The sequence below is a fragment of the Sus scrofa genome, chromosome 10 (genome assembly GCF_054392235.1).
Source record: "Sus scrofa isolate SSC_HxYL_T2T_F1_AM1 chromosome 10, Sscrofa_HxYL_maternal_Yorkshire_Landrace_v2.0, whole genome shotgun sequence".
In the NCBI taxonomy this organism is placed as follows: Eukaryota; Metazoa; Chordata; class Mammalia; order Artiodactyla; family Suidae; genus Sus; species Sus scrofa.
The window spans coordinates 23221676-23238373 of record NC_139392.1 but is presented as its reverse complement, the minus strand read 5'-3'; the positions used below and the strand labels follow the sequence as shown (position 1 = coordinate 23238373).

The following is a 16698-nucleotide window of genomic DNA, read 5'->3' as shown; positions in this document are numbered from 1 at the left end:
CTGCTGCTTTCTCAAGCCACATTCTCTCCTCACCTCCTCAAACTTGGTGCATGTTCTTTCTCATCTCCGGAGCTTTCTGGACCTTATAATATTCTTTCCTGTCCTGGGAAGGCCACCCTGACCTCCCCTCTGCCTCCCTTTCCTCATTCTGTAGCCTGACCCACTCCTCCTCCTCTCTTTGGAAAGCCTTCTCCCCTGGGACTTGGACTGCGCTTCTCCAGAATCGGACTGTGCTACCCTCCTCAATTTGGTTGACATGGTTTTTTAGGCTCCCTGCTGTTTTTCTAGGCTCCCTGCTGTATTTCATTTTCCCACCAGTGCTCGTATTACATTACATTGTGATAGGCTGTGATGGCTATTCACACATTAAATATTTGCTGAATGAATATATGTAAACATCTTATTTGTATAAATAAGTTCATGTCGAGTTTGTAAATATGAGTTAATTCTGATTAGAACTCATGCCTGTTTAAATAGTCTTCATAGAACAGGTTGAATTTTATAATTGTGTAATTATAATTTAATTCTTCAAGGTGAAGCCTCCACATCAGTAATTTGACAATCGGTTATGATTTTTCCAGTCTTTTAAAAGATACCATGGTTCTCACTTCTAGGTGATCTTAGACCCCAGGGCCTTCAGGGCCTAGAGAAATTGTTATTAAGTGTACTGTTGCCCTCAGAGTAATGGCCACCTAAAGATACATTTTTCTTTTTCTTTTTTTTTCTCTTTTTAGGGCTGCATCTGCCGCATATGGAGGTTCCCAGGCTAGGGGGTCTAATCAGAGCTACAACTGCTGGCCTACACCACAGATACAGCAACACCAGATCTGAGCCACATCTGCGACCTGTGCCACAGCTCGCGGCAACGCTGGATCCTTAACCCACTGAGCGAGGCCAGGGTTCGAACCCAAAACCTCATGGTTCCTAGTCAAATTCGTTTCCGCTGCGCCATGTCGGGAACTCCTAAAGATACATTTTTCAAACACCCTAAAGTGTAGGGTCCCTAAAACGGAAGGTTCTGTTGTTTCCCAAAGTATGAGACAAACTGGATTCCTATCTGGTTTATCCCAGGATTCACTATCTAGGGGAAATTAAGCAGTTCAAACATAATTGTGAATTAGGTTCAAGGCAGAATAAAAAAAAAGGGGGAGGGTAATTGTAATTTACTTCTCTGGAACATGTCATATCCTTGTTTCTCATCCATTACACAAAAATACAAAATTTACTGTATGACTTACCCTGTGAATCAGACCATTCGCATGAATGTCATGACAGAAAGATTGCACATGATCGAGGTCTGAAGAATAAGAGAAGCAAAGCGTATCAAGAGCCTGGCAGTATGCAAGACTGGGGGAGAATATAAAATAAATGTTAACAAAGAACAAAGACAGAGTGACTCAGAATTAAAGGAAAGAGGAAACACAGTCCAGTAATAGAGGGCAGTGGTGGAAAGAGGACGTGTTTCCTAAGGCACCTCTGCCAGTGCCTTACCCAGGACAGTGGAAGGAAAGGCCCCTTTGAAGTGGTGCAAGGACGCAGGAAATACTTCCATTCCTCACGCTGGCCAGAGCCTCCTGTAGACGTGGTAATCACTCTTTATTAAGTGAATTGATAAATATGTATGTGAAAAAGGAATTTCATTTACAAACCCTCCCTTAAATGAAAAATGTCTCTTGGCAAAACTCTTGGAAGATATTTTTAATACAAAGAAGTGGCCAGTCTGATAGCCCAGAGTGAGCTCCTGTACATACTGAAATCATCACATGTGCACAGTGTGTGATTTTGCAGCAATAGCAGAGTTCACTTCTTTGGTGTTTGATTAAGCAGAAGTAGTTGAATATATTCAAATCTGTATCTATACCCATGTGCACCCATATTAATTAGTTAAACATCTTCCAGGGAGGCAGATAAATTATTCAGTATGATATTTTTCATCATTTTTTTATCTCAGGCTGTTAACATTTTAGCATAGGTCACTGGACACAGGACCTTCAACTATCGTAGTGATTCAGTAAATAGTTGTTAAATAAATATCTTAGTTTGAATTCATATGACACTCAAGGGTTCTTAAAACAAATCAGTAATTAGTAAGAGTTAACAGTTGTTAAGGGGGTTTATGTGCCTGACATTGTCTAATCATTTTACATGGATTTTTAACTTAAGCCTCATAGAAATCCTCAAATAAATCCTTACTTAATCCTACAAGATAGATGCTGTTTTTTCACGCATTTTCTAGAGAAGGGAACTGGAGCACATAGCTGGTAGGTGGCACAGCCATGTCTGAGTGTTAACCCTGAACTCCAGAGCCTTCTGCACTGACCACTGGGATTTGCCGCCTGCACCGGTGCATGTGCCTGTTTTCTAGGGTCTCCTCTTCATCCTGAAAATTAGTAATCCCATTTCCTTTACTCTTCACAGCATCTTGCATCTAGGTTGGAGTCATGGTAGGGATCAGTGGACTGGCTAAAAATTGAAGCATTTTTCTAGTTATCTTAATTCCATTTATCTTGATTTAAATGACTGTTTGAAAATCATTTTTAGGTACCGTGGTATCTACAATGCAAATAAATATTACAGACAATGCTCTATTTTATTATATGGGTATTTCCTTTGATAGAAAATGTTATTAGTTAAAATAGAGACGAGTGAGGCAAAGAGTAAATATATAGTGGGAGGTTATGTGGTTATTAGAGGAGCAAATGGGAGCGCTCCTAGGTGGCTTTTTCTTAGATGGAGTGGGATAATGGTTATTCATATCATTGATTAAAAGTTAGTGTTAACCTAGGGATAAAAAGTTTTTTTTTTCTTCAAAAATTTGAAGGTAGTTTGTAGTAATTTTTTGATGATAAAAACTTTGGAAACCCATATATATACATACATACTTTCATGCCTTTAAAATTCTTCTCTTAGAGTTCCTGTTGTGGCTCAGTGATTAACGAACCCGGCTAGTATCCATGAGGATGCAGGTTCGATTCCTTGTCTTAGTGGGTTGAGGATCTGGCATTGCTGTGGCTGTGGTGTAGGCCAGCAGCTTTAGCTCCAAACTGAACCCTAGCCTGGAAGCCTCCATGTGCCATGGGTGTGACTCTAAAAAGATGCACACACAAAAAATTCTCTTTATCTTAAATTAATGAAGGAAATTATTATTCCTGTTTATTTGCCAAGTACACCACCTATTAAATTGTAAGTATATGTATTTTTGGTTATGTCAGTCTCCCCTGTTTTGTGTCCAGGCTTTTGCATTGGCTTTTTTAAAAAAAAATTTTTTTTTATTACTCAATGTATTTATTACATTTATAGTTGTACAATGATTTCATTGGCTTTAGATTAAGCTGATGTTGACTCAGAGGTCTCATTACCTAAGACTGATATACCCAGGACAACAGTCCTTGGAATTGGCATTTCAACAGTGCAGTTCTTTTTATAGCAGAAATATATTTGTAAATGTAAGTAACTTCATGGCAGTTATTTAAATATTCCAACAATAAAAATTAATTCTTAATTTTTAATAGTGAAAAGTAACTTGATCAGAGCTAACAGTCTAAACAGTTCAGTGCCAGAACTCACAGATTTACAGTGCTTCCTCTAATTTAAGGAAGGAAGAAAGAGAACTTCATTTCTAACTGAAATAGTATATAAAAGTAAAAACCCACAGCAGTCCCACACTGGTCTCAGCTACTCCAAGAAGTTTTCCTCACTCCTAAGAGGAGCCTCACAGGAAGCTTTTCATGGGATATTGCAGTGTCTTCATGTGCGCTGAGCTTGGGCAGCTCTTTTGTGACCACGAGTAGAGGTGGCCAAGGACAAAGCCACCACCTCAGGACAGCAGAGTGGGAGGATGAGAGACTCCTGGGCCTTGAGGAGGATGTCGAGTCTGTCCCCGCATAAGTTAGCTCATCACTTCTTGCAGTGCAAGAATGACCACTGCTTGCATACAGCAAGCACCCTTAGCTGACTCAGTTAGTCTTGTTCCTTATTTAGAGATGCTCTGAACCAGGACAGCTAGCGTAGGCAATCAGCTATGTCTTGATTCTTGGGCCTTCTTATCTTCCTTCCAATTCCTCCTGCCTTCCCACTGAGAACCTTGGAGCAAAATAGTTGTGAAATTGAATTAAGAACGTGATGAATGATTGATCGTATATGGGGGTGGGGACGGGGAGAGGTCTAGGTAGCTACCTTGTGCGAGGTTTGGGTAACTGGGCAATTGTGCTGCCGTTCTAGCTGATAGGGGGTAGAAAACCAAGAGGGTGACTTCAGCTTTATTCATCCTGAATTTGAGGTGTCTGAAGAACCTTCAGAAATTGATACTAGAAAGTAGTTAGAAGTACAGTCCTTCAGTTCACAGAAATATCTAGACTATGAGACAGAGATATTTGGTAGCTGTAGTTGAATGCATGGGTGCCGATGAGGCTGCCTAGGCATGTGTACCTTAGCTGAGTGTGGAGAAGAGGCATGTAGGGGACCTCAGGGAACAGGAGGGGTTCCGTGCAGAGTGGGGGAGGGGCGGTCGAGGAGGAGGAGGAGGAGAAGGGAGGAGGGAGGGGGAGGAGGAAGAGAGGGTGGGAGGAGGACACGGGGACTGATTCTTCTTTATTGGATGTGGAGGAGAATAATATTTGGACCTCAGGGAACAGGAGGGTTTCAGTGCAGGGTGGGGGAGGGGCCGCCAAGGAGGAGGAGGGGGGGGAGGGGAGGAGGGAGAGGAGGGAGAGGGACCCAGGGACTGATAGTAGCAGAGGTGTACCCTTTCCTCTCAGATTTTCCTCAGACGCATTCTGAGGCCTTTGTAGTGGCTGAACTTTTATCAAGAGCCCACCTTGACACATTTCAGCTTTTTTAAAAAAGTAGATTTTTCAGTGCTCCTTTCCTCTCTTGTTTAATCAATTTATCCTGCTCAAGGAAACCTTTTAACACTAGCAGTTGTACTCTTTTCTCTCTTCCAGAATCAATTTGATCATAATGTTCATTCGTACAGATTTGGGATGTAGGAATAAAAAACCCCACAATGTATATACATTTTCATCAGTCCTCGTTTTGGTCATTTATATATTTTCTATTTAAATGTGTTGTTTTTAGGGCATATGCAGAGATATGTGTTATTGCCCCTTGGGTTTTGCGCTTCATAATTTTATAGTCTATCTCTTTCTTTTTGTTACTTGTTTTTAACATATGACATGTTAAGTCAGTGTGTTCTTTTTGAATGAAAATAAAATATTTTAGAGAATTAAGAGGATTTTGAGAACCCAAATAATTTTTCTTGCCTGAGGAAATTAGTTGGGTATTTCATAAAAACAAAAGCCTGTAAAAACTGGAGAAACATAACTTTTGAAGAGTATTGTCTTAAACCTTTCACATAATCTAAGGATGCCAGTCGAGAAGTGTGTGCGTGTCTGATTAAGAACACTGGGTGGTGGAAATACCAGACTTTATGAACACCTCTAATAAATTTAAAAGTATGATTTTCAATTAACATCATTGTTTAAAGGATCAAAAAAGCTACTTGCATGTATCTTATTCCTCCCTTCGACCCTCCTCCTCTCTCTATCTTCTTTTTTAACCTCAGTATGAATAGCACCTGTAATTAAGGAAGAAAACCGAGCCCTGGGAGCTAGGTAGGACTTGCAGCTATTGATCTGTGTAAACCCAGCTTATACTGTCAGGGGAGAAACAGTCAACTGCTGAGCTGCTTTGTCACTGACATAAGCTGAGAGAGGATTTTTTTGTCTATACTGTTTATACACTAGTCTATAGACCTGCTGGCTGGTTGAATTTTAAAGAGTGCGGAGGTTTAAAGACGTGTCCCCTGAGGGATGCTGCTGCCAGTTGGGGAGCGGGCCGAGGCTGTTGTGCACAAGTGTGTTGCTTGTGGAAGGAGGGAGGGGAGGGTGTGAACGAGGGAGCAACTCACTGGGAAGCATTCTTCATTTGAGACTTAAAACTGATGGGAAATGTATTACCAGTTTGGCTATACTTGGAAGCAGACAATGGTTTTGAATATGTATCTTTATTGTTGGAGAAATGGTGGGAACAGCTTTGCAGGGGAGTCTCTAAATAGTATTTCATGTGTGTTGTAAACATGGGAAATGGTTCACATTCTGCGGCACCAGCTAAGAATTAGCAATGATCAGATGAACTGTTCTTCTTTGTAGTGAACTGTTTTCAGTGCAGGCAATTTCAGTTATTTCAGGTTTAGCAGCTCTTTCAGTTACATTTAATAAAACATTGTCAGTTTTTTCCAAACATAGGGTTTTGGGCTCACACCTATAAAGATACATGTTCATGAGCAGGCTGGGGTACCCTGCCCTAAAGATAGAAGATCGCTTTTTTATATGATGCTTTTCTTTCAGCTTCAGGGACTTGAGGCTCTTGAAGCTTTCTTAGCTGTTGACATTGGAATTTTACAATGTTTTGTTTTTCATTGATATCTTATTTCAGTCTACCTTTTCAAAGAACACGAGAAGTTCTGCTTTTAAAACACTCAATACCATGTTTCTGTTTAGGGTTTAAATATTCAAAATTGATAATTTCCCTGAATGTAAGTTTTACTGTTTTATTGGTAAAGAGGTAGTAGCTTACTAACTTACTTATATTTTTTTTTTGGCAGGGGGTGACTACTGCATCAAGATAATTTGCTCTTTTTTCTTTTTAATGTGCAGGATCCTCATAAATCTGTTTTGTTTTGTAACATCACCTGGCTTTGAACTTGTATGATAGCATTATCCTCAATTCTGAAGTTTACCTTTATAATAAGAGTTAATTCCAAGTTGTTTTTCATTTATAACAAAATCTTTTCTTTTCTTTTTTTTTTTTTGCCAAATGGCTGATGGATCACTTGCATTTTGTGATGCATGTTAATGATTATGATTTCTAAAAGCTTTAAAAATTATTTTATAATTACTATAAAATCACTGCAGGTTTCAAGGTCAGTAAGATTATTTTCTATGCTTAATTAAAACGTCGATTTTCATATTAGGCAATTCTAAGATAAAAGTGCAGAGAATACAGGCCACGTTGCTTTACACTTAAAACCTTGTTTTTAGATACGCATTTCTTCAAGAGTGTTATTTGGGATAAAACTTGGTGCTACCACTGTTGTATTTACCGAGTTCAACACATAAATGTGTTTCTTTAGCTGTAGAACATCCTTTTTCTTTCTTTCTTTCTTTCTTTCTTTCTTTTTTTTGAATCATTTTACTGTGGGACACGTAGCGTTGTTATACCTCTCAGTCATTCATTCTGCTGCCAACTTCATTCCCTTTTCTCTGCCTGCATTTTAATTGAAACAACATTTATATTTTTGAGCCAGGATCTGTCAGAAGTCCCTGTGGCTAGTCTGTGGTACAAGTAGCAGCAGAAGCAGCTTGCCCATATGGTGCGGGGCTCCTTGTAAAATCCATATGGCCTTGTTGAAGGGAATCCCAGCGGGGAAGTGAGGAGTGTTAATACCCTTCAGGCCAGGCCTTTCCCTCCTGGGGCTTCCGTGGCATTGTCAGTGCAATCTGCCAAAGCACACACTTAATTCCTTTTTAATAATCAATTATTTTAGTCTAGGATCCTGTGCTATTTTTCTTAAGGAAAAAAAAAAAAACAAACTTTTCCCCCCCCTCCTAAAAAATGTCTAACTGCATCTTTAAAAGTATTCTTAACTCTTTTTTTTTTTTTTAAATTTGCATTTGTAGGAAGTACTCCAGACTGTGCCAAAGTTCTGTTTCCCCTTTGACGTGGAAAGGTACAGTATGTCCATCCTTTAAAATAAACTTAGCCCATCATAGTGAGCACTTTAAAATTGTTATGTGTGTTTTCTTTATAAAACGAAATGTACTTTCCCCACTGCTTCTAACCAAATAGACTAGAGGTTCAAAATTAAATAAAAATCTTTAAAAAATAATGCTTGAAATGAAGAAGGCTTTTAAATCATTATATCTTCTGTTTTCTCCACTTTGGCCAGTTAGGATTAGCCTTAAGGGTCCATTTCTTCCTTTTGTCCTTCAGGTACAGATTGAAAGCACTAACAGGAGGAAAAAAAAAAAAACCCAACATGGTAATATGTCTTTTATCAGAGCCTTAGAATTGTGTCTTTTAAAATTAGATGTATATATCTTCGTTTCTCTCTCACTTCACCCTGATTGAAAAGACCATCTGTGTGAGATTGTAAAACTCATGGCTGGTTGTCTCCCAAGAATAGCTTTATAGAAATAGTGCAATATTACGGAAGGCTGCAGGAAACCCTCTTACCTAGCAGTTTTGAAAAATCTCATTATGTTTGTTTTTTTTCCTGAACAAATACTGAATGAATAGAGCATTACCTGTGTGTAGTTGGACTGTCACAGAATATATAGCCCTTTGAACATAAAAACAGATCATTTATTGTTTTTCATGTGATTTTTCACACCCTGTTAGCAGTTTTTTTAAGAGGATGCTGTGAGGGGATTTTCAAAGAAAATTTATTTTAGAAAACTATTTTTCTACAAGTAAAGATGAGAAAAAGTCTACAATTTTACAGTGTTAAAGACAAAGCCTTTTGGATGATGGGCTAATTGATGCTAATAAGTGTTGCTGCTGAGTGATACCCTTTGTTTTACCTCTTTCCTGGGGAATCAGTTGTGTCTGATAAAGTTGCAGATTCCAAATTAATAACAAAGGCAAAATAAAGGAAGAGATGCTATGGGAATAAATTGTGAACATTGGGGTTTAGAGGGCGTATCAGACACTAGAGGCTGTTCTTGAAGTTTGTGAAAATATTTAATAAATTGTCCCCATAAGTGTCTTTGTTAAATGTTTAGCATTTAAAATGCAGTATTTCCTGACAACAGAAAATGGTTTGTAGTAGTGGTGCAGCAGGAGTAAATAGCATTTCTTTTTACATAATTCCTTTGGCTATTTCAATGCCAAAATTTAGGTGTCGTGGAAGTTTTATTTTGGGATGAGGCCGCAGATGCCCAGTTATTGTTGTCTAATGGCAAGATTATGGCCAGTAACAGGATATGTATTTGTTTTATTTTATTTTATTATTTCTTTCTTTTCATTTTTGGCCACCCTGTGGTGTATGGAGCTCCTGGGTCAGGGATCAGATCTGAGCTGCAGTAGCAACCCAAGCCACAGCTGCAGCAACACTGAATCCTTAATCCACTGTGCCAGAGGAACCCACGTCTCAGTGCTCCCAAGACTCTGCTGATCCTGTTGTGTCCCAGCGGGAGCTCCTGTATGTTTTAAATAGTAATAAAGACTCTGACCCCGAAGTAAGAGTTTTAACTACCGAAACAACCCCCACACCCCCGCTACTGAAGAGGCAGCTACATGCCTGGCAGCGGCTCTGCTCCCCCCAAGCCACCCTTCTTGTCGTCTTGTAGCGACTACCTGCCTTATGTCCTTGCTAGCAGCTCTGCTAGCCGTGCTCCAAGCATTGCTTATCCGTTTCTTTTCTGTAATCTTGTTTACTCAGCTTCTTAGGCAGGAACACTGTCTGCTGGGGGAAGCTGGAGGGCGGGCTGTATTATATGAAAGCTACACCCAGAACAAAGACCTGGTGCTCAGACTCTGGAGGCAGATCCTCTGAGCCGGCACTGGCACTGAATAAACCTGGCTGTTCCACATCTCCGAGTGCCGCTTGTCTCTTTCCGCTGCCACTGTTTCGGCAACAATATTGCACCTTACATGGCAGTGTGATACATATGATGGTCGTGTGGTACTTCATTGAACATTGGCTAAAATTCTTTGTAGAAAGCTCTTCTATAGAAATGGGGTTCTTATTTTGTACCTGGAAGTTTATATAGGTAGCTCTAGGAGACAATGCTAAAAAAAAAAAATGCCAGTAGTAATTTGTATGGTACTTTATTGGGTGAAGATGTCAGCAGAAAAAGCAACGTAACAGAAAAGGTGGTGGCTGCCAGTAGATTCTGAAGCAACACGCTTTGCAGTCTAAGCTGCCTTAGAGCCACCAGGAGAAGAGAGGATGCAGGACAGCAGACTGTCACTCTCACTGTTCCGTTTAGTTGTATTTTCAGAATTTATGGAATATTTGATAAGTACTTTTAAGCATGTGATTCCCTTGTAAGGGCTTAGCACATGCTGGATTGCTCAGTTTACCAGGCATTATGATTTAATTTGGTTCTTGATTCATGACTTAGTTTACATGTTCCACCCTCATTTTAGTTTTAAAACATCATTCTAGCTTTGAGAACCACCTGATCAGAAGGGCAAAAACAATGCCATGTACAAATGTGTTCTTGCTTTGACTTTTCTTTAGACAATTCTCACACAAGGCTAAAAATGTCATAAATTACTGTATTTCAGGGTGTCTCAGAATCAAGTTGGACAGCACTTTGCCTTTGTACTGACAGACATCGAAAGTAAACAGAGGTTTGGATTCTGCCGACTCGCATCAGGAGGCAAAATTTGCTTATGCATCCTTAGGTGAGTATTTGCAGTAAAAAATAAAGTCAGATGCACAGTGAACTAGCTGTCTTTCTTTTGTACTTTGTTATGCTTGAGATGCTTAAAAATATGCTTATATATTCTTTAACTTATTTTCTCTAAATCCAACTAAGCTGAAAAATAATTTTATTCACTTTCTCTATGTAGCATCAGCTAGGTTTAAAGATTTACCAGTACAGTAGAATTTTTCTTCAAAGAATTGACTCTTTTAAGGATTCATTTGTGTGGGTTTACTTTTGAAGAATTAAGATACGAGTTCAAATAATGTATGTTTCACATAAATAGGATGCAAAAAATTCGATTATATTAATATGTGCTCTTTCCTATCACTGTCGCAGAACTGGCGTTTTTGAAAGTGAATTTTTGGCTTAAGGCAAAGGTTGCAAACTGGCGATTCTGGACAGAAGTGTTGAGAGGTGTTTTATTAGACCAAATGGTATTTTTAAAAATTTGAGATGTTTCTGACCTTATAAATTTCGGTGAAACTTTGCATTAAGTTCTTACTTCTCGTTGCCTTTGCTAGAGCTGGCCTCCCTCTCCCAGCATCATGAGCTAGAGCTGAGCAGCAGTGTCTGTGTCACAAGTCCGTCCCGCTGCCACCATCCCTGACTGGTCAGCCCTGACTCAGCAGACAGCTGAGAGCACGTCTGCGTGTGGACCTTGGGTTTGAGTTGTGGTGCTGAGAAGGAAGGGTCCTGAAAGTTAGCTGCCCTTTATATGTCCTGATGACTCAGAGATGTCGATGTGGTCTGTGAGAACAGGACTCTATACTGTGATGATAATGCAAATATTGGTCAAGCTAGATTCTCTAGAAATGTTTATAGGAAAAGAGAACGTTAATTTTAATAATTAAGGTAGGGTGTTCCCGGTTTGTGGCTCAGTGGTAACGAGCCTGACTAGTATCCATGAGAACATGGGTTCAATCCCTGGCCTTGCTTAGTGGGTTAAGGATCCAGAGTTGCCATGAGCTGCGGTGTAGGCCTCAAACTCAGCTCATAGCTGGTGTTGCTGTGGCTGTGGTGTAGGCCGGTCGCTATAGCTCCAACTTGACCTGCAGCCTGGGAACCTCCAAATGCCGTGGATGCGTTTGAAAGTGTTAAAGTATTACAAGAAAACGCGGATGTAAAATTGATGTCTGCTCTGTTCATTTGCTAGCATTCCCTGAGGGTTAAGCTGTAAATTTCCTGAGAATATTTGTAAGTAACAGAACATAGGTGTGCCTTTTTTTTTTTTTTTTCTTTCTTTAAGCACAACTTTTTTGGAACCATTGCATTTTAAACTTCTGTGTTACTCAGAAGCGGGTTTTGCTTCAAGCTGTAGGCTGGTTCTTCTCATTTGAAGCCACTTGTTTGGACAGTGGGAGTGGGAGGAATAGTATGGAAAGTGGGTGGGTCATCTTCTTTTATTGTGTTTCATTCAAGGGCTGCCCAAGACAAGTTTCTCTTAACAGAAAGACTGGAGCTGTATGAGCTAATTTTCCTCCATGAATTTTTAAATCTTTTCGTTAAAGGAAATCAAATTTGCAGAAGAGTTTCAAGAATAATGTCTGCGCATGCCCTAAAGTCGCAGTTGTTAACATGATTTTGTTTCTCCCTCCTCTCCTCCACTCTCTCAGTGTACACGCACAACAAATTCTCGGTGTGTCTCTTTCTCTTATTACATTCTTTTTGCCAGCCCATTTGCGAGTAAGTTATAGACGTCATTTTCTGTAATATTTTTGTCTGTATTTTATAGCTTACCTCACTGCCTCCAAAGTGAGTTCCTGATGCTCATAATTAAAAAGTCTAAACCTTTCTCATTGTTTTGATCTCTTCATGTGCTTTGAATACATTGAAGCTATTATCAGTTAGCGAATAGTTATTACATTTCACAATAGTTCCTGTAGATGTGCCTGTAGAATAAACGGCCTTAGAAATTTCTGTTGAAATTAGGAGAAGCCATCATGACTTCAAATATTTAACAAAATTATGAACTATAACTATTTGCTAAGTGATTAAAAGATTAGTGTAGTGTTCATATCTCCAAACCCGTTGCCATTAATTTATAGGAAGCAGATTCTAAAGCAGTTGCAATAATGAAGTTATTTTTGTGTGGTTCTCAAACTTGTATGTGTGGAAGACTACTTGGGTGTTCTACGAATCTGAGTTAAGAATAGTTTTAGTTGCAGAAAAAATGATTCTACTATACTCATGTAATAAAAATACAGAAGTAAAGTCATCTTTGCCAATAGAGAAAACCTTTCACAATAAGCATTACTGGTCATTATATATATATATATATATATATATATATATATATATATATACACACACACACATATATATATATTTTAAAAATAAATATTCTTTGTATTTTTGTTAGTTGATGGTGCTTTATGATAGATAAGAAATAGTAGGTATCAGTGCTTTATGAAAAAGTCATGGAGGAGACTCTTAATTTGAGAAAAATTCTATCCTACAGCTTATTTTTTCTTAGAAAATTAAAAAAAGCCTGCCATCATAGATGTTAATGGCGTTTCTTAGTTGTTATCCTGGAAGGCAGTGTGATCATAAGTAAGGTGTTCTTTGAAAATAGCCAATTTAGAGACTATCCAATAAATTAGAGAACGGAGAATTAAAATTTAATGAAATAGGAGCCGCTTATTCACAAGGTTGGTATGGGTAGGTTAATACCTATTTTGAGGTGTAATCAGTGTACACTTGTGCATATAGTTTTGGCAAATCTCCGTGACTGCTGTAGTGAGAGGAATGATGATGTTTGGGTCCTAGTTTATCCGTGGACTACACCAAGTCTTCATTGCTTTGGAGTTGAACTTTAGTGGTGTTGGAATGAAGGATGAAGCTCTAAATGTACTAGAGGAAAATGTTGAGTTTTAAAAACTGCTTAGCTGTGCGAGCCTTCGAACACCTCACGTTGACTCCTGAACCCCGCAAACGTTGGCGTCTTTGACTACATAATGATGGCAACTTTTCTTTGGTGACAAACACAATAACGAAATTTGAAATACCAGCAACAAACTGATAGGAATATATTTACAGCCACTGTAGCAGATTATCACCACAGTATGTAATAAGCACCTCCAGATGAAAAAGAGAGAGAAGAACAACCCAGTAGAAAAAAAGAAAGCATCTGAATAATATGTTCACAGAGGACATTGTGAATAGCATATATACCTATGAATGATGCTCAGCCTTATTAAAGGCAAAAGAAATGAGCATGGTAAGGTGGGCAGAAGTGAAAAATTAAAATAAGCATGGGGGAAATAGAAATTTCATGTGCTGCTTGTAGGACTGTAAAATGATATGATTTAAAAAAAAAGATACAATTTTTTTTCCTTTTTTTTCATCGCACTATGGCATATGGAAGTTCCCTGAACAGGGGATCACGCTTGAGACACAGCTGCAACCTACACCACAGCCATAGCAACACTGGATCCTTAACCCATTGCACCACAGTGGGAACTCTAAAATGACATGACTTTTTGAAGGGGAATTTAAAAATATCTATCAGATTTTAAAATCTTGAAGTCCTTGACTCAGTTCTAAGAACTTAGAACTCAGGCATATTCCCCGTGGTGAGCAGTTAAGTGTGAGCAAAGTTGTTTATAACCAGGTTGGTAATAGCAGAGCATGGGACGTAGGTGTCTCTCAGTAGGAATTGATTAGGTACTTGGTGGGACCTTCCTGATCTTTTCTTGTCTCTTTTCTTTCTTCATGGATGTGTTGTATTCCCAGTGCCTACAGTAGTGCCTGGCATGTAGTGATCTCTTAACAGATATTTGTGGAATACATAAACTAATGAATTAACGACTAGGACAGTAGAATATTATTTATCTGTTAGGAAAAATTATGCACACAGATGCAGATTCGGAGAAAGGTTTATGATCTATTGTAAAAATGATGAAAAATTTCAAGGTAACATTTATAGTATGTTCTTATGTTTGTAAAGAACAGGTTATATGTATGTAATTGTGTATATATTTAAGAAGTAGTTGATAACAAAGATTTATATATGAATACATAATTGTATATACTTAGAAAAAATCTAGGAAGATAGATCTTTAATTTTTTGACCTTTATACCCTTCAGCATTCATCTGCTTTTTGCAATGAGCAGAAGTGATTTTAATCCGTTTTTCCCTGCTCTAATATTCTGAGACGTCAGAACCATACACAGCATATTAAAAATCAGTGGGAATTTACCCGTACCATCTTTTGTCAGGTAAAACATCAGGACAGGAGGTGACCCTACCAGTGTATTTTAGTCAGGGCGCTCCAGAGGCAGTCAGTTGAGCCCTGCTGAGTACAGAATTAAGAAAGGGAAGGGCACGGATATTTCATTCTACACCCCTGAAATTTTGAATCTCTGTGTAAAAGAAGGATCTTTGGGAAAGAAAAAAAAATATTACTTGTGAGGCAACTTACCCAACAGTACTTTAAAGCCAGATATTAGTGTTTTTCTGTAATTTCAGCACAAAACGTTCAACAGCATGTTCAGGATGGTGGCCATGCTTTGTGAGATAGCAGGAGAAATGCTACTTAATTTCATTGTATCCTTAAGATGTAGTAGAAGAAAGTTTGTTTTATTTCATGTAAAACCAAGACTTAGAGATTACGTGATAATTTTTGGAAGAATGTGGGAAAGGAAGGCAGAATTATCTAATCAGCTAGCTATTCATGGGATTGGTTTGGGGCAGTCAGGTCTCTTCATTTAAAGTTTTTTTTTTTTTTTTTTTGAATTCCAGATTGCACTGCTTCCAGAGTTTCTGTGAGAGAGGGCCACCAAGGCTGGTCTTCGCAGTGTTCATTGGTGGCTGGCCAAAGCTTTAGAGCAGTGTTTGCACTCACTTTTTTGCAAATGTCCTGGTTCTCTTAGAATTCAGCCTTAATTCTGAGTCCGAAATTCTAAGGCTTCTTAAAATTAAACATTAACAGGGCTAAAATTTATTGAGAAAAATGACAGAGTACTTGGATAAGCAAGACACAGAAATATATGTCATGTTTTTATGGTAACAAAAGTAATATACTTTACTACGGAAGAATTGGAAGATCCAGAGAAGTTTAAAAAAGAAAATATAGGCACTCATATTTGTGACATAATAACCATTACTTAAATTTCGATATTTCATTCTAGTCTTATTTGCATGACTTGTTAAGACACGTTCATAAATCTTTCTATTGGTTAGCAAACTAAATAATTAATTGTAGTCTTTATTCATAGTTTGTGAAATGGATGAATAGATAAGGAAGCAGTTTATAAGTTGAGAAAGCTTTTATGGCTTTCATGCTATCTCCTGTTAAGTGCTGAAAATTTTTGTACATGCTTAATCAGACAATCGATGATTTCACTTTTTTCCTTAAAAGTTGAGATTTAGCACAAGGATGATTTCCTTTCTGATTATACTTTTTAAAATGATTTGCTTATAGCTTTACCTGGAGTATATTACAACTTTCAAATATGAAAAAATTTAGTGTTTTGTTCTTAAAATTATCTTTTGTGTAAAATTAGTGCATTTATATTGAAACATACTACATTTTTAGGTATTCAGTTGTGAGAATACCAGATTGATTATTCAGGGTCATTTTCAGTATCAGATGATTTTAAGTCTTAGATATTAATAATTTCTCCTGTTGTTTTTATGATATCCTGTTAAACACTGTAACTTTTTTCCTATTTTATCAAATACGTCTTCATAAAAAACTCACCATTTACTTTACTGTCTAATGTTTGAATTTGTATTTTAGTAATCTAAATTTTAAAAGAAAAATAAATATCTCTTGAGTTTTTGTTAATATCAAACAGAACAATACTTTAAGTCTTTAAAGAGTAGTCATGATGAAAATGGAATAATTTAAGAATTTTTAAGATTTTTTTTAATACAAAGTAAAATAAATACAAATTGGTGGTAAATTTTCATTAGGAAAGCAAAAAAAACACTGTGCTCATTGGATTTCTGGAATAGCAGAGACCTCTAGGTTAGCGATGACAGTGATAATAGTAATAATAACAATAAATTAAGAGCAAGATCATTTAATGTTTGTTTACTATAAGCCAAGCATTTTGCTAAGTGATTTATACACATTTATTTATAAAAACTACCCTGTGCCTTAGAGTTCTGAGCTAGAAAATTTGCATGTAATGCTCTAAAGCTACTTTTCATCCTATTGTATCAACTCTGAGTAAAGCGTTATAGTTGATGCTATCATAAGGCTTGAAAGTAATTTAGATTTACCGTAGAGTTCTAATCTAGAAAATTGGCACACAA

The 16698-nt window shown here is 37.8% G+C and overlaps 1 protein-coding gene across 23 annotated transcripts in view; it reads left to right on the top strand.

Annotated features, from left to right (window-relative positions):
* DENND1B (DENN domain containing 1B) overlaps window positions 1–16698 on the top strand; it is a 326057-nt gene that overhangs the window by 172999 nt on the left and 136360 nt on the right. For 15 of the 23 annotated variants that reach the window (XM_084979374.1, XM_084979370.1, XM_084979369.1 and 12 more), the window contains 2 exons: window positions 7680–7729; window positions 10294–10413. In XM_084979374.1, coding sequence (XP_084835500.1) covers window positions 7680–7729; window positions 10294–10413 — 170 coding nt within the window. The remainder of the gene's footprint in view (window positions 1–7679; window positions 7730–10293; window positions 10414–16698) is intronic. The other 8 variants (XM_084979381.1, XM_084979378.1, XM_084979376.1 and 5 more) reach the window with 1 other exon arrangement.